The sequence below is a fragment of the Eublepharis macularius genome, chromosome 2 (assembly GCF_028583425.1).
Source record: "Eublepharis macularius isolate TG4126 chromosome 2, MPM_Emac_v1.0, whole genome shotgun sequence".
Taxonomy (NCBI): domain Eukaryota; kingdom Metazoa; phylum Chordata; class Lepidosauria; order Squamata; family Eublepharidae; genus Eublepharis; species Eublepharis macularius.
Window position 1 is genome coordinate 138,500,757 of NC_072791.1, and position 24,528 is coordinate 138,525,284.

Genomic DNA, 24,528 nt, shown 5'->3' on the forward strand with positions numbered 1-24,528 from the left:
CCCCCTCACTGAGTATCGAAACTTGGCTGGCGGATCCCCCTCCCTAAGATGGCGACGAAAAAGCAGAGCCCCGCTATGGGCAAATCTATCTTGGCTGCTTTGCAGGGGAAAGGAGAGTCTCTGGAGGAGCTAGTAAAGCGGTCGATCATCGAAGCCATAAAGCCCTTTGTTGACAAGTTAAACGAAACTGATCAAAGGGTTGGCTTAATCGATAGTGAAGTGAAAACCATTAAGGAAGTAGCGGGGGGGGAGCGGAAAAGTCTGCTCGGGAAAACGCAGCACTCATGAGGGCAACAAACAAAGACCTAAAGCTGTTGGAGAACTAACTGATCGGGTTGCAAGTGGATTGTGCTCAGACAATATTGCGTCTCCAGAATGTGAAGGAGGAGGAAAATGGGAATTTAAAGGATCTGGTGTCGGAACTTTTGGCGATACCCGCGAAGGCAACTAAAGAAGAGTTAAAAAGCGCCATTTTGAAAGTCCGTCAGGCTTCTTCAAAATATGCAACGAAGCGTCAGCTGCCTCGCGAAATTATTATTGACTTTTCATCTAAGAAGATCCAGGACACCATCCTCTATAATTCATATAATGTGGACTTGGGACTTTTTGGGCAATAAGGTCAAGATATTGAAGGACATTCCATTTTTAGCTCGGAAAAGAAGACTTAAATATAAAAGGTTTGCAGCTCTTCTGAGGAAACGTGAAATAAAGTACAAATGGTTATTTCCAGAAGGTATTTGGTTCAGCTACAAAGATCAAGCTCACAAGATAACATCAGAAGATCAGCTAAGGTACTTACACCAAGATTTTCAGCAAGAAGAAGAGGATTTCAAGCCTGAAGGGGGAGGGGAGGAGGGAATGAGCACAGTGACTGTAGCTGTTCAGAGAGAATTGCGACCGAGACCCAGAGGGGGGAAGAAGACCTAATCCTGATTGGAGTTTGTATTTTATAAGATCTACCAATCTAACAGCATTTTACAAAGTTTTAATGTTAAATAATTGCAGTATGAAGGGAATGCATTACTTGTAGATGTAGTGTTTGTGTTGTTATGTGCTGTTTCTTCCCCTTCTCCCTGTTCCCACTTTTTCCTTTTTGTAGTACTAGTAATTAAAAAATAAATATATATATATATATATTAAAAAAAAGATAAGTAAGCTGCTTCTCTTTGTCTAAGGTGGGAACGCCTCCTGACTCCTCCTCCTCTCTCTCTCTCTCTGTTTCCTTTGGGAGATTCTCCCTTCTTGCTTTGTGTCCTTCCAGAGGGGAAGGATGTATTTTTCAGAACTCCTGCCATGAAGGTTTTATCCACACACCCACATCCAGCCTCAATGCAACACAAGGTGGCCATGGCAATAGTGGAACTGATTCTTTAGGACTCTTTCTTTCTACTCCAAGATACTGCTGTGAATGGAATCTACCACAATAAAATGTAATTTCTATCTTTTCGACAATTTGATCGCCTGCTGATTAATTAATTGGGGAAACCACTTCTGACTGGGTAACTCTTGCTACCAAACAAAACATTAACTATTTCCAGAAATTCCAGTTACCAATGGTTGTGTTGATGTTAGCTAGAAATCTGTTGTAGCAGAAACGATGGATAAAGGAGCTCTTGCCAACTCCAGAGTTACCAAGAAACACAACTTTGAAGACACGTTCAAGAGAAAAGCCGCTGGTTTCATGCACCTGTAATCAGCAGCAGTCATCAGTGGAAGGAGAAGGAAAAAGAATGTATAAAACCAAGATATAGGTTGCATTTTAAAAGCTAGTTAGGTAAAAATCAATGGAAACACTAATGTGAATAAATATACACTGATGCTTAAGTTAGCAGGATCAGTGGCTTGGGCTGAGGCCATGTTCAGATGTTGTTATTCCTCCTCACCTTGGAAAGTACCTGGGGAAAGATCAGAAGTGGGCCATCAGGTCACATCAACCAGCAGCTGGTGAACATTCTGTGTTCAAGCAAAGGTGGGGTCACTTTTTCCAGGCATTCACTTCTCCCTATGGTGAAATGTTGCCTCTCCCTATAGTGAAGTGTTTGCCCCCCCCATCTCTCCCTGGGTATAATTTGAGAAGGGAAAAATTGTCCAAAATAGTCCAAAAAATAGATCCACTAATTTTTAAAAATATTGAGTCACCTACTAGTGATCAGTTAATTCTGCAGATTTTGTGATGATATTTCATGCTCACATGATGTTTTAGCCTGTTGAATTTCTGAAAATGCAAAAATTGCCTGCCCACCCACCATCAGTATGTTGCAAAGTAATGTTCAAAATACACTCGGGCAGGTAGTGTAAGGTGTATGTTTTCAGACATTTTACATCAACTCAAGAAACATTCAACTACTTTACAGCATTAGCAAAATTGGTTCAGGATGGATGTCCAAAAAAACCCCCAACCCTTTCTGCAGAAGAACTTGCTATTTTTATCAAAATTTCAATGAAATACCTCTTCAGGATTTGGAAATGCAAGCTGGAGACCTATGAGAACTCACACAGGATTAGAAATCTCATCCCCCTCCCCAGCCACTTGTGCTTTCCATGGTATCTCGGGCTTCCCTGTCCCTCATAGACCCTGCAAGTTCTCCTCCATCCCTGGCTGCTTCCTTCTTTCCCTCCCCAGTGCAACTTGTGCGAAGTGGGGAAGTGGGGGGAACCTACTGGAGAGGGGTGCACAGTTTTCATCTATGTCTGATGATATCACTTCTGGCATGATCTGGAGAGGATAGCGACTTGCTTGGGCTGACCCTTTAACACTCTGCCAAACACTCTGCTATGTTTTTTGCCTAATGCTAAAGAATCAGTCCCAGTGCAATGCTGTCATTTGTGGGTCATGCCAGAAGCGACATTATCATGCAGCAATGAAGATTGCGCCACCCCCCACATTTCACCAGCCTGCTGCCTCCAGCAGATCAGCCAAGGATCAACAGACAGAGGATTTAACTGCAGTTTTCCCACCATAAGCAGGCTCCTGGCAAGCCTATCTCCCCCTTTACTTCATTTTTCCTCACTCCCTCTGTCCACTCTAGTTTTGCTCCCATTTCCTTCCTTATCTTGCATGCCAACCCATTCTTTCCCTTCCCCCACTCACCTCTACAGCAACCATTTTGGATTATCTAGGCAACCTAAGACTGTTGTCTGCTGCTGTAGGCAATCCAAAACCATGCTGAAACCATGAGTTAATTTTTATTTTATTTAGAAAGTATATATGCTACCTCTCCAGACCTGCCCACAGAAGCTAAAGAAATGTATCTCATGAGATTGAAGCACTGCACTTACTGTGAGGGTTTCTTCTCTTCAGTGGACTGGAAGGTATCCCTTGTATATGTTGTGCCTCTTCTTTGCTCCATCAGCAGAGCATATACAATTTTTTTGTAAAGGCTTCCACTATCCTAAGGAGGCACTTAATGCCCCCCCCCCATTAATGCCTTGCCAAGCTTCTGAAAAAGACGGATCTAACACACATTTTTCCTTGGAGATCTGTAACTGGAGACACTGTGGGCCAAGCTACAAGTGATGAATGACACTTGAACGGCAAGTGAACAGACTCTCATGCATTCCTTCCTGTTCACTTGTGCTCCACTTGCCCTTCACTTGATCACATAGTGATCACATAGTGATCAAGTGGAAGGCAAGTGGAGTGCAAATGAACAGGGAGGAATACATGTGAGTCTGTTCACTTGCCGTTCAAGTGTCATTCATCACTCATAGCTTGGCCCAGAAAGGCTGAACAACAGGATCGAAAGGACTAGTCTCTGGGATGTTTCCTCTTCAATTCCTGCTCCACCAACCAGGGTGAGAAAGGATACCTTCTAATCCACTGATGAGAAGAAACTCTCACAGTGAGTCTAATATTTCATTCCCCATCAGCAGAGGAAGGTATCTTTGTATGTGTGATACTGAAAAGCTCTATTATCTCATGTGGGAAAAGAGGAATTATTGAGGAACAACTTTGGGGAGGATTTTTCTGTCAAATGCCTCTTCACCCAAGGCAAATGTGTCTTTTCTATAGTGCCTCACAAAGGTACTTGGGCCAATGCCCAAGTAGCTGCCTTACACATTTTTGCAATGGATGTACTGGTGGAGAGGGCTGAAGAAATAGAGGCCACTCTTGTAGAATGGGCAATGACCTTTGATGGCAATAGAAGATGCTGAATGTTGTAAGCCAGAGAAATGCATGCTTTGATCTGCCTGGCTATGATTGATGATGATACTTGCTTCCCCTGGTGTTGGGTAACGAGGAAACAAACAAGGCATCTGAAGATTTGAAGGCTGTTGTTCTCTTAAATGTAGATGTGGAGGACCCTCCAAACATCTCATTTATGCTAGCTATATTCCTTAGGATAGCTGGAATGAGGATAAAATGAAAGAAGATGGATGTCCTGGTCCCTGTGGAACAAATAGTTAACATCTGGTATGAAGAAGGGGGTCACTGTGCAAGGTCACCAAATCCTCCTGAAAGGAACACAGCTTATCTCTGGTTGAAAGGGCAGCAAGTTCTGAAATCCTCCTGGCTGAAGTTATGACTATGAGAAAGACTACCTTAAAAGCTTTTGTGAGAAGAAAGTCTCCTAAATGCCAAGATCATCTTAATGACTTTTTAAAGTTGCCATGTGGCTCTAGGGCTCTCCTTTCAATTTCTATGTGGAGAGGCAGAATCAACCCAGATTGGAATGAAATAGAGGGCCCTTTAGAAGAATGTTGCAGGCTGTTGGGATGATCTATGATGGTTGCTGTGACATTGAAAATGTGTGACAGAATGTGTAAGCAAACATCTTGGAGGTCTATGCAGGTTAAAAAGCACCTCTGTCTGGAGACCCTGCCCTATGGATTAGAAGGTCTCAACACAAAATCTCTTTCTCCTCACAAGTCTGTTAAGGTGTTTTAGGTCCAGAATTGCCTTCCAATTGCCATTTTTCTTGGGCATGACAAATAAGTTTTTCTAGGATCTACTCCTTCTCCAGTATGAGTTCCATGGCTTGGATTTTCAGAGGGTGACTGATGGCTTGGAGCATAAGCTGTCACTGTTCCAGGTTCCTTAAGGGGCAGCAGACATCTATGACCTACCCCTGACTGATAGTCTGGCACACCACTTGCCCTGAGTGGAGGAAAACCAAATGGGCAGAAAGGCCTGGAATTAGCATCAGCAATTAAAGGGCTTCTTTCTGGTCTTGTTGGCCAAGGGGCCCTGATATACAGAGGTGGGCTTGGAGGTGAATCAGGATCTGTTCCAGACCAGCTTGTGGGAGCTTGAATCTCTGCAGTCTCTGTTGGAAACATCCTCTGGTAGTATGAAAGGAACTTTGGCCTAACCTATTGTTGTCTTTTTGGAAGAAGACTGCATAGCTTGCTTCTTTTCCCCTTGATCTCCACTAGGACTTCAACCAGCTCTGTGTCTCCCAAGTAGACATGGGCACGAACCGCATTACGAACTTCAAAAACCCATTAAATTGGCGATCGCGATCTGGGAGATCGTGATTGTCCACGGCCAATGAACCAGCGTTAGGAAGAAGCCTGGTTCAGTGCATTTGGCTGCGGTTTGGGAAGCCAGACAGTCAGGCACCATCAGTCAATTCCCCTGGAAACGGAGCCAGGGGAATGCCTGAACTCTGTCTGCGCTCCTTTTGTCACCCTGGAAAACCGAATGGAAGCCCAGCTTACCTTGATCGGCAGGTCTTCCTTCCAACCATGGAGCTGCAAAGCGGTTACAAGTTGGGAGAAGACACCCGAGGGAGGGAGGGGGGAGGTGGTGTTCTGTAGTCACGGGCACTCCGATCTCTTCCCTGCAAACTCTGATAGGCAGTTCTGATGGCCAACCCCTTGTACACTGGGCCAACGTCAACTGGTGGTTCTAACTGTATCTAGTAGGGGTTTCCTGGGGGCCTCGGATTGGAGAGGGTATAACTCCAAGATCCCTATTGCAATCTTGACCAAACTTGTCTGCTGGCTGGAGGAGCGTCTGCTACACACTCCCTGTGAATATGGGCTCTCTAAGTGCAACGGGGGCCGTTCTGGTGCCCACAAACCACAAACTGCTGATTCGTTAAATTTTTTTGGTTCGTGCCCATGTCTACTCCAAAGAGTTTCTTTCCCTAGTAAGGGACAATAGACAGACTCACCTTTCCATGTTTCAGTCGTAGGTTACAGCTAATAACAATGTTGGAGGCAAAGGAGCAAGCAGAGAATTGCATAGCATCTAGACTGGCATCAGCAGAGAATTCAGATGTTCTCTTGATTTTAAGTAAGTTTTGTTTGAGTCTGACTAAACTGAGGATGGATCCCATAAGAGTTCCTCTGCCCAAAGGATGGAGGGTCTAGAGAAGACAGAAGGGGCTTCACTTGTTCTGATGGCAAGGACCAAGGGAGAGCTCATTCTTTCTGACACTAAAGTGTCAGAGGGTGTTCTCCCAATTCTTGGGAAGAATTGCCCCTGAAACAAGACTGGCAATGGGGATATCCACTAGAGATGCCTTCAAAATTTTGGTACTGGAGGTGAGAAAGGTGTACATTCTTTTCGCAGCTGAGGTTAAGCCTCTCCCTTCACCCAGAGGAGCCCTGGTTGGCAAAAAAAAACCCTTTGCATAACCCCTGTTAGAGGTGCTTTGAGGAACCCTGTGGTGGTGGTTGTGGATTTTCTGGGCAGTATAGCCCTGGTCTTTGCATTGTAGTTCCTGCTGTTTTGCCAGCAGCTGTGACTGGCATCTTCAGAGGTGTAGCACCAAAAGACAGAGATCTCTCAGTGTCACAGTGTGGAAAAGATGTTGGCAGGTAATTTATATCTACTCAGGATGGTGGGGTTGGGCTGAGTCATCTTGTAAGAGTTTCCCAGGGTGTGGAATGCTAATGGAGGGAGGGGCTTCACTGTATCCCGAGGAGGTTCTTTTGCATATGGATTGGTGCTTGATATGCTAATCTTCTCTGCAGGGCTATTGTAGGGTATAGGCTAACAAAATACTCTCATGGATCAGGCCTGTTTGGGGATGCTGTGGTGCGCAGGAGCGCTCCTGCACACCGCAGTGCCTCAAAATGGCCCCGTTTTGGCCCAGATTGGGCCCATTTTGAGCTGCTGTGGAGCACGGGAGCATTCCTGCGCACCGCAGCATCCCAAAACAGGCCTGATCCACGGGAGCACGCAGCCCCACAGGGGAGCACACACGGAGGGCATGCCCCTCCCGCTGGCCATGTAAGTGGGGGCAGGGTGTGGGGGGTGAGGGCAGGGGATCCCCCGTCCCCACCGGGATTCTGGCACCCCTATTTCCTCCAGAGTGTGTGGAAAATCCTCCCATTCAAACATCCTGGTAGAGGCTGAGACAGAAGAGGTTGTTTCTTTCCTCGACCACACCCCCTCCAGCTATGGAGTCTGAAGCAGTGGCTCCAAATGGCCAGAGGGGGGCAGACAGTGTAGCCATAGAGACAGAAGGTGGTGAGCTCCAGCCTCACGTTCTGCTGAGCCTAGAAGAGATGTGATGGCTGGCCCTGACGGTAGTTCTGGGATCTGCCGAATAAAAGCCAGGCTCTTCAGAGGAACATCACAGGCATCTGCTGGCTCACTCTTTTCACCTTATTTTAGTAGGGAGGGGGAACAAAGAAGGGAGAGTGGGGGAGGAGCAGAAGAAATCCTCGTCCTTCTGTCTGTAGAGTCTCTTTTTCCACACATTTTCCTTCAGGTCCTGTTTGATGTCCTTCACCACCTTCTTACAAATGCAAGTGAAGCCCTGTTGATGATGATAGGGAAGTGAAAGGAGGGGGACTTCCGGTTTGGTGTTATGGTGAGCTGAAGTGGTCCAAGGAGCTGGACCATCCGAGTTGCTGTTTTTCTGGCTGGCAAGGTGCCTCGACCACCTGCAGCCCCCTGCTTGCAGGCAGAGAGCGGGCAGGAATGCTTTGTGACCCCGAGAGTGAGTGATCTTGGCAGAGGGGGGGTTCTGAATCAAGGACTCTCCCCGTCTTGAGGTCCCCTCGAAGAAGGGCGGCTTCTAACTCTGCAGCAGCTTTGGAGTCAACTAATTGGCATAAGATCGTCGTACCCAAGCCTCAGGAACAAATTTGAACAGGATTGGCAAAAGAAACAGTGATTACAACCCGGAGAAGAAATTAAGAGGTAAAGATTACTATCTCCCCCTACAGACGCGAATTTGGCTTAAGGACTAAAGTTTAAACGTGGAAAAATAGAGCTAGACAAACTAGAAGTTTTATGAAAGCCATCCGGAAATTTTTTTTGAGACTTTAAAAATCGTTAAGGCGTAAAAGAACTGAAGGACACCATTTTGAACAAGGGAAAGGTTAAAGCTTCACCATAGAGTATACCATTGAGAAAAAAACGGCCGACATTTTGATTGGCGCAGCAGAAAAAGCTTGGAACTGTATTGAACTATAAAAGACATCTACAAAACAAAATTAATAAACGGAAAAAACGGAGCTTAGAAAGAGATCAGACTCATGGGCAGGTAGTAAATCAAGCCCAATGATGTCGAAAATTGGCAGACGGCAATTGAAAATTTGGACAAAAGAGTAACAGAGGGCAACAAGGAGCTTAATGAGTCCATACAAAAATCACAACAGACTTTACAAGAAGCACAACAGACTTTGCTAAGTGACATTAAAGAAGCAATAAAGTCTGAAGTGGCAGAGTTGGCAAAAAATATTGATGAGATTAAAAAGGAGCTCCAAGTTACCCAACAGAAAGTTCAGGAGGTAGAGAAAAAAACAGAAAGTTTAGCTACAAGCCTTAAAGTGGAGACCTCAGTGTTAAATGACAGGATGGCTATTGTGGAATGTAAAGGTATGGAAAAACAACTGAGATTTAGGGGCGTTCCTGAAACAAAGACGAAATCAACCCAGGAGCAAATTACTGATATACTAGCAGAATTTTTAAACAGACAACCAGAGGAAATTGCAGCTAACCTAGACATAGCCTACAGAATTAACTCAAGCTATGCACTGCAAAAGGATCTGCCAAGGGACATTATTGTCCAGTTAAACACAAAAAGAATGAAAGAAGAAATTATCAGCAAGCAGTTTCAAAGCCCACTAGCGATGGAGGGGAAGCGAGTGAGAATCATGAAAGAATTACCAAAGAGGATTTTGTTGGAGAGGAAGAAATATAGGGATCTAACTCAGATTCTAAAAACCCTGAATATAAGGTATAGATGGGAAATACCGGAAGGTCTGAGCTTTGAATTTCCAACCTTTAGAAGAGTCATCAAATCACGGCATGATTTGGAGATTTTTATGGCAGAAAATGAAAAAGACTTACCAAAACCAGCCAGATCTTGAATATGGAATGTAAATTAATATCGTGGAATGTAAATGGACTTAATTCACCTTCAAAACGGAAGGCTTTATTTCATTGGCTGGCAAAACAACATTGTAATATAATTTGTTTGCAAGAGACCCATATAAAAAATCAGGATGCTAAATATTTAAAAAACAAGAAATTGGGGAAGGAATTTGTGGCATTAGCAAAGCAAAAGAAGAGGGGAGTTGTAATTTACATAAAAGAAGACTTACAGCCAAAAGAGGTTATTAGTGACTCTGATGGCAGATATTTGGCTGTAGAATTTATTTGGAACTCCAAAAAAACTTTAATTGTGGGGATTTATGCACCGAATGGATCAAAAGAACAATTTTTTAACGAAATAGTGGCACAATTAGACCAAATGACTTATGACCAGGTGATACTAGCTGGAGATTTTAATGGTGTTGTGGATTTACAATGGGATAAAAAAACAAAGGCTACTAAAAATAAAATGGGAAGATTGCCTAAATCCTTTTTTCAATTGGAAAAACAGGAAAACTTGGAAGATATTTGGAGGAAATACAACGTAAAAGTGAAGCAATATACCTACTATTCAGCAAGTCACCAATCTCTATCAAGAATAGATATGATCTGGGTGTCTAAAGAATTAGCTATACAGACAAAAGATGTGGAAATAATGCCAAGAATAAGCTCAGACCATAATCCTATTTTATGGAGGTTTGGAATGAGACCCAAGAAATTAAGATAGAGACTGAATGAAGACCTTCTTCAAAACAGAATTAATCTGGATGTTCTTCAAAAAGAGACCAAATATTTTATTCAGTTTAATGTGGACCAAGGTGCGCCAATCCAGAAGGTACGGGATGCATACAAAGCAGTTATCAGGGGAGTATTGTTTGACTTAAATATTAGAGATAAGAAAAATAAAGAATTGAAATTAAAGGAGATACAAGAAAAGATAAATAAAAAAGAACAACAATTAAGGAAAAGACCAGAGAAAAAGAAACAGCAACAGGAGATAAAAATTTTACAAGAACAAATAAAAGCAATGGAAAACAAAGAGTTGGGATAGGAATTGAAAAGATTAAGACAAAAGACTTTTGAAGGAGCCAACAAACCTGGAAAATATTTAGCGTGGCAATTGAAAAAAAAGAGAGAAAATCAGTAAGTAGAATTGTGGACGATGGTAAGGAACTAATTGATCAACAAGCAATAAGTAGGGCATTTTATAAATTTTATGCTAATTTATACCAGAAGAACCCTATAGACATTAACCAGATTGATCAATATCTGCAAAAGATAAATTTACCAGGTGTACCTAATAAATTGAAGGAAAGACTAAATGCTAAAATTTCAGATGTGGAAATTACCAAAGCAATACAAGCAACAAAACTGGGGAAAGCACCAGGGCCTGCCGGAATATCAGTGAAATTTTACAAGATAATGGCCGAAGACATTGCACCATTTTTGCAAAAGGTAATGAATGGAGTATTGGAAGGAAAAGAACTGCCAGAAACGTGGAATGAAGCGAATATAACACTGATACCAAAGGAGGAGCAAGACTTAGCTAATGTGAAAAACTATCGACCAATATCTTTGATAAATAATGATTATAAAATTTTTGCTAAGATTTTAGCAGAGAGATTAAAAGACTGGTTGATAGAATTTGTTGCAGATGAACAAGCAGGCTTCTTGCCAGATAGACAAATTAAAGACATTGTCGAAGGCTTTCACGGCCGGAGAACGATGGTTGTTGGGGGTTTTCCGGGCTGTCTTGCCGTGGTCTTGGCATTGTAGTTCCTGACGTTTCGCCAGCAGCTGTGGCTGGCATCTTCAGAGGTGTAGCACCAAAAGACAGAGATCTCTCAGTGTCACAGTGTGGAAAAGATGTAGGTCATTTGTATCTACTCAGGAGGGGTGGGGTTGAGCTGAGTCATTCTGTAAGAGTTTCCCAGGGTGTGGAATGCTCATGGCGGGAGGCTTCACTGTATCCTGAGGCGGTTCTTTTGCATATGGATTGGTGCTTGATGTGCTAATCTTCTCTGCAGGGCTATTGTCGGGTGTGGAGTGTTTTGTTGGCCTGGTGTTTTTCAGAACTGGAGCCCATGCTCTGTTCATTCTTAAAGCATGGGCTCCAGTTCTGAAACTGCATGGGCTCCAGTTCTGAAAAACACCAGGCCAACAAAACACTCCACACCCGACAATAGCCCTGCAGAGAAGATTAGCACATCAAGCACCAATCCATATGCAAAAGAACCGCCTCAGGATACAGTGAAGCCTCCCGCCATTAGCATTCCACACCCTGGGAAACTCTTACAGAATGACTCAGCTCAACCCCACCCCTCCTGAGTAGATACAAATGACCTACATCTTTTCCACACTGTGACACTGAGAGATCTCTGTCTTTTGTTGCTACACCTCTGAAGATGCCAGCCACAGCTGCTGGCGAAACGTCAGGAACTACAATGCCAAGACCACGGCAAGACAGCCCGGAAAACCCCCAACAACCAAATTAAAGACAATTTGAGAGTGGTAATTAATGCAGTAGAGTATTATGAAAAACATCCAAAGAAGGAGGCTGGTTTTTTTTTGTGGACGCAGAGAAGGCATTTGATAATTTGAACTGGGACTTTTATGTTTGCAATTATGGAAAAAATGCAGATGGGCAAGGAATTTATTTATGCAGTGAAAGCAATATATAAAGATCAATGTGCAGCAATTGTGGTAAATAATGGATTAACAAAAAAATTGGAGATAAGAAAAGGCACGAGACAAGGATGTCCACTATCACCATTGTTGTTTGTAATGGTATTAGAAATTCTATTAAGGCAAATACGGGATGATGACAATATAAGAGGCATGAAAATTAAAGGTTTCTCATATAAAGTAAGAGCATTTGCTGATGATGTGATGGTCATAATTGAAGATCCAATTCAAAATATGCCAAAGTTGCTAAATAAGATAAAAGAATTTGGAGATCTTGCTGGGTTCTACATTAATAGAAACAAATCTAAGTTGCTATGTAAAAATATGACTAAGCAAAAACGACAAGAATTAATGGAAATTACAAATTGTGAGGTAGTACACAAAGTAAAGTATTTGAGGACTGAGCTCACGGCGAAGAATATTGATTTGTTTAAGAATAACTATGACAAGTTGTGGCAGCAGATAGATCGTGATATGATTAAATGGAACAAATTAAACTTGTCATGGTTAGGTCGAATTGCGGTGATTAAAATGAATGTGCTGCCAAGGATGATGTTTTTGCTGCAAACAATACCAATAGTAAAAGATAAAAAGCAATTTGAAAAATGGCAGAGGAAGATATTAAATTTTGTGTGGGCAGGCAAGAAACCAAGAGTGAAAATGGAGATCTTGTACGATGCCAAGGAAAGAGGTGGATTACAATTGCCTAACTTGAGACTATATCATGAAGCAATTTGTTTAGTTTGGTTGAAGGAGTGGATGACATTAAAGAATCATAAACTACTGGCGTTGGAAGGTTATAAAAAAATATTTGGATGGCATGCGTATTTATGGTATGACAAAGTCAAGGCAGATGCTATGTTTTTACATCACTATGTGAGATGGAATTTATTCATTGTTTGGCAAAAATATAAGAGATACTTAAATGAAGAAACCCCACTGTGGATTGTACTGGCTGAAGTTGTTAACCCGAAAACGGAATATAATGGCGAGGAGTGGTTGACTTATAAAGAAATCTTGAAATTGGAGCAAAAAGCAGTTATAATTAAAGCAAATGAGGAACTAAATGTATAAAATTTTGTTAAAGTGGTTTACTGAGGATGAAACAGTTAAAGTGCAAATGGTAAAGTGGGCTATAAATTGTAATAGAGACATCACAATGGATGCATGGGAGTACTTGTGGAAAAATACATTAAAAATATCAACATGTACTAATATAAAGGAGAATGTATATAAAATGATATATAGATGGTATTTAACACCTAAGAAATTAGCTTATGGGAATTGTCAAATGTCAGACAAATGTTGGAAATGTAAAAAACAAGAAGGTTCATTTTATCATATGTGGTGGACTTGTGAACTGGCTAAACAATTCTGGGGGGATATTGTTGAGGTTATGTCATAAATATTGCAGAAAAAAGTGAACAAAAACCCAGAGTTGTTGTTGCTAAGCATAAGTTTAGAAGAGTTTGCGATCCAAGATAAGAACGCTAATGTTGTATATGATGATGGCGGCAAGGATGGTATATGCACAATTATGGAAGACTCAAGAAATACCGACAATAGAAAATTGGATCCAAAAATTGTTGTATATGGCTGAGATGGACAAGCTGACAAAGAAAATGAGAGAACAAGAGTCTGAAGAATTCTTTATTAACTGGGGGAAATTTAAATTGTATGTGGAAAAGAAGTGGGATGTCAAAGGGAAATTATGTATATTGGAGAATTTTTAAAGGGGGGGGGGTAAAGTGATCTTTACCGAGGGAATATATGTTTGTGAGTTTAAGATAAGAGAATGGTATTAAGAAATAACATTTTATTTTAAATAATATAACAATATATAGTAGATAAGAGGTTGGAAAACTGTTGGAAGCCTACAAAGAAAAAGGGGGAGGAGTGGGTGGGGGAAACTAGGATACGGGGGATAATAGATTATGCATGAAATGACTTATGTATTAACTCACCCAATAAAAATTTATTAAAAAAATAAAATAAAAAAGGAAGTGAAAGGAAAAGCCCCCTCCAAAGGCAAATGACCTCCCATTGCCCCTTCCACAGTCTTGAGGATCCCTTCCAGTAGCCAATGAGGGGTTCACCCTTTCAGTACTTGCCAAATCCTCCTGGCCTTGCATAGTTGACAGAATGAAGGTTCTGGCTGAGATAAGCTTTGGGTGGCTCTCACAACAGGACCGTACACCACAGGAGTGGGAGAGGACCTGCCGCCTGCCCCCCAACCTTGCAGATGCTTTGGCAGGGGAGGGAACAGCAACAACTGAAGAAGAGATACTGGTTTCCACCACTGATGCTTGTCCCAAGGCCTCAGATGGTGAAGCCATCACACTGTCCTTTTGCGACAGCTTGGCAGCAATTGCTAACCTGGGAGGTTCTGCCCAAGACAGTGTCTTCTTCTTCAACCCTGCTGCTAGGGAACAAGAGATGGAGGGAGCTTCTGCTGATTCTTCAGGTGTTTTTCTATTTTCTCCTGTTTTCCTCTAAATGAGGCAAGAGAACTGTGGGAGTTCATCCATTCATAGCGTGGGCAGGGTACAGACTGGGGGTGAAGTCAAACACCTCCTCAGGTTAGTAGAAGCCTTTGCAAAACATCTTTATATGCCCTGCCCACAGAGCAAGGAAGAGGTACAACTCATACAAGGATCTTCCTCCACTGATGGAGAACTTGACATTTTAACAGATTTTTGTTTTATCCCTTTTAATTTAGAGCTTTCGGAGAGCCTGGACTTTCTCTCTGGTTTGCAGAAAGACCTCTCCAGTCTGTACCTAGCTCCACTGTGTGGGTTTTTTCATCTACACCCTGGGCTCAGATACAATACAATAATTGCTATCAATTTTCAAATAGCTTTATATCTTAAATACAAGAAGCTCACAAGTCACAAATGATCTAAGTTTTAATAATAAAAGTCAGTACATGAGGGTAGGATATACTCTCCAACTGCTAGACTTACCCTAGTTTCATTGTTAAGGAGCTGTCCTCTTGGATATAAACAAGTATCCATAGGATTGTGCGTCATTTCTTTCCAGTGTATATTGTCCTTCAGAGAATTTGGTGTCCAACAATATCCTGCAGTTGCTTTCCTAGAGGCTGCATGTTCCACCATGCATGGATTACTTCCTCTTCCTTTCTTCAAATGGGTCATGTTGACCAAGAGGAATTTAAGGTTCTTCTTGTTAGGCTCTTCCAAAGTTGCATCTTCTGGTAGAAGAAGAGGAATACCTCCAGAGACAGGCTGCCTGTGGCCAGGCCTGCCATTAGTGGGAAGAAATGACCAAAAAGATCAATACAAGCAACAAGAATGATATAGAAGTCTCAATCAAACTTCCATGTAATGTGAACATTGAGATGGAGGAAGGAAACCAACAATTTTTCATGTGAGAAGGGAAGAGAATGCAGCATGCAGTGAGCTCCTTCAACTTACCACTGTTAACTAGTTTGTAAGCTAGTTTCTGCTACAGCAACTTCCACCCCCATCTTCCTACTAGCACTGTTGACAATAGCAGAGATGATTAGCGTCCCAGATGAGGTACGAACAAACTTAGTATATGATCTGGGCAAGTCTGGGTAAGACCAGTAATGTTGGGTAAGACCAGCAGAAACTCCCACAATTTTTGGCCAAACTTTTGATCATCTAGATTAGTTCTAGCTAGAATCCCAAATCATTCAGATCACATATTACTTTTTGCCCATACTGGTATTCCTAAGTAGAGCCAGGTCTGCTTGCATGAGTCAAAAATGTATTGTGTGAACTGGCTTCAAGTGTCATTGCATAATTTCTGAAAGCATGCCCTTCCCTCCTAGCAGAATACACGATACTGTGGAAATTATACTGAACATGTGTGTCAAAATTCTTTGTGATGATCTCTCTCACACATAAAATTATTTGATAAGTAATGCCCCATCTACCACAGTTGCCTGTTCATCAGTGAAAAATCCAGTAAAGAATACACATTATCCCAGCCTACTGCAATGTTCAATACTAGTCCATTTGAGAAGGAGAAATGGAGAAGACAGTTTGACCCACAAGTTAACTGACAACATGCAGAGGAGCACAACACAACAGACTCCATTCTAACCGTTTAACTGGTTTCTCTTCCTCCACTAGGTAACTGCCTATCACTGACCCCTTCTTCAATAGGGGTCTTTTGTTCAGAAGTGCCTGAAAATTAGAGACAGCAAGTTAAGATTCATCCTCTAAATAAATAAATAAAGAACAGGTCAACACATTATCAATAGCTAAGCTCTGCTTTTGAGCGTGAACCAACACAGCAACTTCCATGTAGCTGCTAGTAGACAATGTCTTTAAAGATTCTGGAACTAAGAAAGGAAATGATTTCAGTGCCCCATTGTGTGCACGTGTGTGCACGCACATATGTGTTATATGACATGCTTTCACCAAAGGGATTCAAGCTTACAATAAAATTGACTATGTGTGCACTCCAAGTTTATACACCTAATCTTAAGCACATGCTTGATCCTCCCAATGACCTGATAAATCACACCCATATAAAATAAATACATTTTATGCAATGAAATATGACAGGTAACCATTTCCTAGCCATTTCTCTGGTCCAGCTTTTATTGTAATTTTGGCATTTAAACAGATGGTAAAGAAATAACATTGCTCTGTAATACTAACACACACAAAACATGAAGGATTTGATCATGATAACAGTAGATCACATGACATTTTATCATGGAAGAAGACAAAGAGCTTCTACGCCACATGTTCACTTTTCAGTGATAGCATGAATTCTGACATCTTCTAAGGTCATAGCATTAACAAATACACACCAGATACATGTAACAGATCTCACAGATGTAATGTGTCTGCCGAAGACTGAATCCAAGACTTTTGGATCCAAAGTATGACTCTTGGCTACCTTAGCCAAATATGTCAATTTATTAACTAGGCTAGGGTATGTATCTCATCATAGTAAACATGCATACGTTTCCGAAACCTACTCAAGTATACCCTGTGAAAATCCAGCATTAAACTAACTAAGCAAAGTTGATGGGACATGACATTTAATCACAGGCAGGTTCCAATCTCCATCACTGCTAGGACAGCCCCAGAAAGGGATGCTTCAAAAGACACATCAGGCCAGTTCAATGAAGCCCAAAGAGTGTGTGATGCTCTGAATGGGCAGGCCAAGCTGTCTGCATCCACATGTGGGAAGCCTGCTTCCCTGTGCAGATTGGCTTTGCTGGACTGCCTCAAATATTTACCTGGGCAAGTGTCTGCTGTGATTCTGAAATGTTCACTGCAGTCAATACTGAGATATTTTCCAGCCAGAGCAATTTTTGGAAGTGCAGCAGCTTGCAGATGCTCCAAAAGTAAGTTTGAAAGAGCTTCCTACTATTAGCACTGCCTTTGATAAATATGCAGTAACAGATCGTGCAAATTGTAGTAAAAAAATAGCAATCTTCATAAAAAGTGAAAGATAAATAATATATGTCACTGAGAGGCTTCCAGAGAGAAGCTTTTGCAAATCACAAGCATATTACTGAATCAACAAACCCTTTCCTTTCCACTTAAGTGTTAGTTACTGCTGCTGGAAGAAGAAGCTGTCTGAAAACATTGTACTTTTGCTTAAACAGGCTCATGGCAAATAACTTCTGTTGCTGCCAAATATATATGCACATTATATTGTGCACTTGTGTAATGGAAAAGCTCCTCCATATTCACAGTACTTGGTAAAAGAGGATGGCATGAACAGGCAATAGCAGCAGGCTACGGGATATTTTTTCCCACATGAAAAATCAGAACACAACTTCCTCCATTGTAGTTCTTCTGCCAGAGCCACAATTGGTACAATTAACCTATACAATACACCTACATGCAAAACACAGTCTGTCTTTTAGTATTACATCAATTTTCCGATATTTTTGCCAGCAGAATGGCAGAAACTTATTACCAAAATTACCAACCACTTTCAAAAATTCAATTAAAATAAATCCCCTGACTTTAAACTAGTTAGTCTCTTCCCTGCATCCAGCCCTTCAAAAGTCAGCTGACAGGAGGCCAGTCTATTCAGCCCCAATGTAACCTCTGTTCATTAATGTTTGCTTTTCAGAGAGGGGCCTACAACAAAACCTACTGTCTCTTTTCTGAAGCACATATTCCACTTGAGACTAGAAGCAGCAGTAGAGGGGAAAACACTGCAATGTGAAATGGTCAATAGTTCCTATCTAGATGAGCTCTCTATCCACCCACCCCCCGACCCAGTTACCCCTCCTGCCCCACTAACTGTTTTCAAAGCCCCCTTCCCAAGTTTAAAAGTGCTAGTTGTATGGGTCATTCAAAGGTAGCAGAAAGTGCCGTTTTCTCACATTTTCAGAAGCTGTACTTAATGGGAATGCTATCTACTTTCTAAGAAATCTGTCCAAATGCACTAGCTAGCAAACACTCTGAATGCACAAGATCCATTTGCCAAATCGACAGCTAGAGTGAGATGCCATGAATTAATACAAGGAGTGCACGGCACTGCCTTCTGCAAAGGCCCACTTCCATCAGATAAATGAAATGGTCTCTAAAGACTACTTTGTTTTAACCAGGTGAGGAATTTTACCTAGTTGGCTAAAGTCCTATGTTATCTTACATTACTGATACTGTCCCTTCCCAGCCTTTTTCTCATCCAAATAAAATCAAAATCATTAAAATAAAATCAAAGCAAGTAGATAACTAAAAACTTCTCTTTAAAAACTTTTAAAATTTTCTATATATAAAAGTTCTGCAGGAAATTCTCAGGCTTGGTTCCCCGCTTCATTCGGAGCACCAAGACTTTGTTTACCAGTAAACTTCCGCAAAGGGATTCCCTGACACTATACCTCAGAAAGGGCCTTCTATCTTTTCCCCAAGCAGCTATGAACATTTCAATATCTTCTGTCCACAGCAGCATTTCATGCTGAAATCAGATCATTAAAAACCTAGTTCTATAATTGTTTTTACTACATGGATTGGCAACTTTAGGTCATCCTCTGAGGATCAATGCAGTGCAAACTATACCTTCGCCTCAAAAAAACAAAACAAATCACCATCCCTGGGAATTTTACATAAAAGATGTTGTTGTTACTTATCCCCACATGCAAATGGGTTGAGGCATACTAGATGCTGATTTCTTTCCTTTAACTTGCTGCTCTTTCCTTTGTTATCTGGTGAGTATCAACTTAAGATGCCCACAACTCATTATTTTACCATTACATACTACATAGCTACAACTTCTAAATTTCTTAAAATAACTTCAACATGGTATAGCAGAGAACCTAAGTGACTCTACTACAAATAAGCCTGTACCTCCTAAAGATAACACAGCTATAAAAGCCAATAAACATTATCAGAGTTGGGACCTCTAAAGGAAATGTTAAGTACCACATGAATATAGGGTCTGCTTTCATGTACAATTTTAAACACATCTGTATTCTACTTCTCTTAGGTGGCTTCCTACAAGAAAACAAAATAAAGGGAAAAAGAGACAGCAGCAGCATGATAAAAACCAGGCCACAATGCCAACACAACAGCCATATGAGTTTTGCACCCTGTCTTGAAAGGCTATGAACCTCAGATCAGGGGGACATTGTTCCACATAATTAGAAGATCCTGTCCTTTGCCATGGACGCCCTTTCCTCGTATGTTGCGGGCACACAAAACACAGTTTTGGCTCATTCACAGAGAGATGGAGTAAAGAGTGCTGCCAGTTATATTCAAGAACTGGCATTTTTAACGTACTATCTCTGACCCAGTCTAACTCTTTCTAGAGAGAACAGAATTTGATATAATTTTCCATATGTATTTATATTTGGGTGATGTGATTGGGGCTCCTGGTTATGTGATTAATCTCATGTCCTTACATACCCTGGTAATTAGGTCACAAGAGTGAGGTAACAGCTTTGAATGATGATTTGACTAAAGCCCAAGATGACTGCAATTGTATGATGACATTGCAAATGCAATTAAGTTTGCATGAAATAGGTGGAATATGGAGATCACATATACAGTTTTCCTATCTTCAACTTATCTGACAATGCAAGAACATGACAAGAAAGGATAAAGATAGTATACAGTAACAATATATTCAGAAATGCAAATGAGCTCACACACAACACAAGAAAGCCAAGATGTTAAACTGGGCACATCCTTCTACTTTTCTTTTACACCAACATACTTAGCAGCTTCAATAAATCCTCAGTCAAGTTTCATAACAATTCCTGATCTGTGTGCGCACATCATAAAAAGACAATTATTTATCAACAGACTCCCCAGCCCCCGTCTTTATTTCTTTCCTGATCTTCTTTCATAAGTAGACAAATCAGTAGCAAGAGGAATATTTCACAGTAGAACAAGAGATGTCTTCTTTGAGGTGAACTTCATGTTTTGGCTATGACTTGCTAGTTTTTACTGGAATTACTGGAGCAATGTTTTGTGAACATTATCTCCCATTACAGGCTCATTAAAGGACATATGGCCTGATTGCAGGAGTAGTCCAGGGAAGGGAGAGAAAAGGACAAAACACATTCTGTTTGCAGTCTGGGCTTCTCTTTCAGTTAAGGAAGAACACTCAATAAGCTTAGAAGAGTGCAGTCACAAGCTGACACAATGGAAGAACCACCAGGCAGAACCGATGACTTCAGGCTGAGGCAAGTCACAGCACTTGACGAGAGACATTCCAGTCCACCCTCCAGAATGGTGATAGAAAGTAAATACCACAAGGTAATCTAGATGATAGTTTTTCACCTTTGGTTCCTCTGCATCAAGCTCCCAATGCTCAGAAGTGTACAAAATTTCTTTCCACGCCCACTGAGTTAGACCCTTTCCTTGTATGTCATATCGGATGCCTTCTACTAGCCCTTTACAATTACCTAGGTTTAAGTATACAGCTTTCCTTTCCTTAAATTTCGCCCATATGCAGACACTATTAAAAACACAAGGCCTCAGTCAATGTCCCCCATGTAACTGTAATGACCCCATGTGATGGCAGCAACAACAGCAGCAGGCCAAGGGAAGGTGGCTGGGGGTTAAGATTTTCGGTCTCAGACTAACCAGCTTCTTGGTTTCAAAGGCATCTCTCTCATCTCGCAGCTTCTTGTTCATATCCCTGCTCCGAAGGAAAGAGAAACAAAAAAATTGCAGGTATTATTTTACACACACTTGTCCCTTCTTCACAATCCAGCCTATGATGGAGCAAACTAACCACTTGGATAAAAATAATGTTGACTTTGTTCACTGCTCTGAGTGGGCACTAATCTGTTGTTGTTGTTATTATATTTTACCCAACAGTCTCAGTCACCTGTGACCGTTGTTTGCATGAAAGCCTGTAAGCCAGGCCATCTTCAGCCATTCAAGCAGATGGTTTTGCTCGGGTGGTTTTGCTCAGTCTGACTGACTCATGCAGACACTACTGCTCAGGAGCAACTACCATACACGGTGAGTGGCAACTAAGTGGCCTGGGTTCTGGCAGCAAGCATGCCAGAATAATGTAGAAATTGGCTAAAGGGGGATTTCCCCTTCGAGCCCCTCCCTCATAAGCTTGAAGCGCTACATTCAATTACCCATTAAAGTGGGGAACACCTTAAGTGCAATTCAGTCTCCAGGAGATGGGTTGGCATAAGCCTTGAGAGGGAAGGCATTTCATAATTGCAGCAGCGGCGCCAGCAGGGCCGGCGCACCCATGGAGGCCAGGTAGGCGGTGGCCTCGGGCGCAAGAGAACTGGAGGGGCGCTGGAGGGGGTGTCGGGGGCTGAGGCGCGCGCAGCGAAGCTGGCATGACTGGGCTGCTACTGCCGCCGGGCGTAGCCTCTGTGCGCTGCCCCAGCGTGGCTCACAGCTTCTGCGCCCAGCTGGGGTGCGTGGCGGCATGGGGCTGGCTTGCGCGCTCCTCCGCTCCCACACGCCCCGGCCGGACGCAGAAGCCGCTGCCACCACCACCGCACGCCCCAGCCTGGCGCAGCCTCCATGCGCTGCCCCAGCAGCGGCTCGGGGCTTCTGTGCCCGGTTGGGGCGTGTGGCAGCAGCGGCGGCATGGGGCTGGCTTGCGCACTCCTCCGCTCCCACAAGCCCCAGCCGGGCGCAGAAGTCGCTGCCACCACCACCGTACGCCCCAGCCTGGCGCAGCCTCCATGCGCTGCCCCAGCAGCGGCTCGGGGCTTCTGCGCCTGGCTGGGGCACGTGGCTCCGGCAGCGGCATGGGGCTGGCTTGCACGCTCCTCCGCTCCCACACGCCCCGGCCGGGCGCAGAAGCCACGAGCTGCTGCTGGGCGGCGCACGAAGCAGCCTCCGTGCGCTGCCCCAGCAGCGGCTCGGGGCTTCCGCACCCAGCTGGGGCGCGTGGCAGCAGCAGCGGCATGGGGCTGGCTGCAGTAGCTGCAGCCAGCCATGCCAGCTCTGCTGTGCTCTCCTCCGCCCCCATGCGCCCCAGCCAGGCACAGAAGCTGCGAGCAGCTGCTGGGGCGGCATGTGGAGCACGGAGAAGCTTCCACGTGCCGCCCCATCCATCTCGCGCTGTGTGATGACGTGATGTCATCACGCAGTCAGAGGTGTGTGCGCGCACAGCGCGTGCGCTCGTGGCCGCGGGCGCCAGAAACTCTGGCGCTGGCCCTGGGCACCAGGGTTTCCGGTGCCTGCAGCTGGCCGGTGGGCCGGGCGCCCCTGCGCACACGCACGCACTGGCCTGCATGATGACATCATGGATGTGCGCGTGCCGCCAGCCCAATCGCTGCAGCGGGCGACTGGGATGGTGCACAGGTGGCCTCCGAGCTCTCCCGCTTGGTTGCCCTGCGCCACTGCAGACGCCTGCCTGCAGCTGCTACACCCAGCTGGGGGCATGTGCTGGCAGCGGCAGCAGCGCTGGGCAGGAGGGCTGGAAGGCTGCAGCTCCGTGGCACGCGCTCCCGCCCCCCGCACCTCCTCCGGCGCCCCGTGCCCTGAGGCCACCGCCTACCTGGGCTCAATGGGCGCGCCAGCCATGCATAATTGTCTCCTTACCTGAGCAGCTCCAGCTGTCGCAGGAGGCTTTGTTTCTCTTTCTGCATGTTCTTAGAGACCCGAAATACATCCCTGGGTTAAGGCAAGAAAAAGGGATTTAAAAGCATGAAGTGTTACAAGCTTACATAAGCTTTTGTACTTATAGTCCAGGTGAGCCTGATCTCATCAGATCTTAGAAGCTAAGCAGGGTCAGCCTTGGTTGTAATTGGATGGGAGACCTCCAACAAAGACCAGGGTTGCAGAGGCAGGCAATGGCAAACCACCTCTGTTAGTCTCTTGCCATAAAAACCCCACCAGGAGTTGTCAAATGTCAGCTATGACTTGAGGGCACTCTTTATCACTATAAGCTTTTGTAGCCTATTCACACATTCCTTAGCCAGTTCCCAGGCTTTTTTTTGCTGTCACACACTTATCTTATGGAACAGCCTGCCCAGAGAAGTTAGGACAGCATTATCATTAAAAGTTTTGAAAAAATATACAAGGTAATACTGTTTCAGAGGGCATTCAGGGTACAGTGTTGATGACATGGGTAGTAGTCTGATTTTATTTTATTTAAATGATTTCTGCCCCACCTCTCCATTCAAATGTCCACAGCGGCTAACAGTTATATAAATACAGTAAATATCACATTTTGAAAACCTTAACTGAATACTTTAGCAACCACATAAATTCAAAAAATTCAAGAAACAAATAAAAGAAATAAAAACAAATAAAAACAAAACAGTAAGACATAAAAAATCCTCAATAGAACTGCAGCCTTTGCTAAAACACAGCAACATATTGGCAACACCACAATCATAGCAGCTGTAGACAACCACTGGTAGAATCCAGCACAAAAACGTAAACCAAACCTGAATGAAATAAAAATACCTTCTCCTGGCATCAAAATGATAGCGAAAGATTGCATCAGGTGAACCTCCTGAGGAAGGATGTTCATTAGTCACAGAGCAACCTCTGAGAAGGCTCTTTCCTGGGTAACTACCATTCAGCAAGTGGGGACACTTGGAGCAAGGCCTCCAATGAAGATCTCAAAGAATGGGCAGGACTACATGGAACCATGTGGCCTGTAAGATGTATTTGTGGACTGTCTGTTGAATTTTTCACATTGTGTTACATTTGTGACATTTGTAATCTATCTGATGTCATGTAGATAAAGTTTTGCAAGTTACCTCAAGCCCTTCAGGTGGGATAGAAATCTTTTAAATAAATATTCACATACCACCCAAGTGCAACACATGCATCTGCTGAAATAGGTTCTGGTTCTCAAAAGCTTACAGCTCAATACATTTGCTAGCCTTTCAGGCTCTACAATTCTGTTGTTTTGATTACAATACACCAACATGGTTACTCCTCTAGAACTAGTACTAAAATAGCACTCTCTGTGCTCTTGATGATGGATTGTAAGTACCACATCCTAATCAGCACTTGCATAACAAAAAATTCCCACTTCCCCCTTCTCAGTGTAGCACACTGTGTTCCCACAAATTCTGCCCTTGGAGTCAGTGGACCCCCAGAAATAGCGTAGGGGATCTGCAGGGGAAGGGAGACATCAGAGGAATCCAGTAGAAG

At 43.2% G+C, this 24,528-nt stretch overlaps 1 protein-coding gene across 1 annotated transcript in view; it reads right to left on the reverse strand.

Annotated features, from left to right (window-relative positions):
- Positions 1-24,528, reverse strand: part of CRACR2B (calcium release activated channel regulator 2B) — a 78,250-nt gene that overhangs the window by 12,604 nt on the left and 41,118 nt on the right. Inside the window, 6 exon segments of the mRNA XM_054970187.1 lie at positions 1,552-1,687; positions 14,929-15,214; positions 16,055-16,137; positions 18,080-18,082; positions 21,019-21,073; positions 22,960-23,031. Of these exon segments, the coding sequence (XP_054826162.1) occupies positions 1,552-1,687; positions 14,929-15,214; positions 16,055-16,137; positions 18,080-18,082; positions 21,019-21,073; positions 22,960-23,031 (635 nt within the window).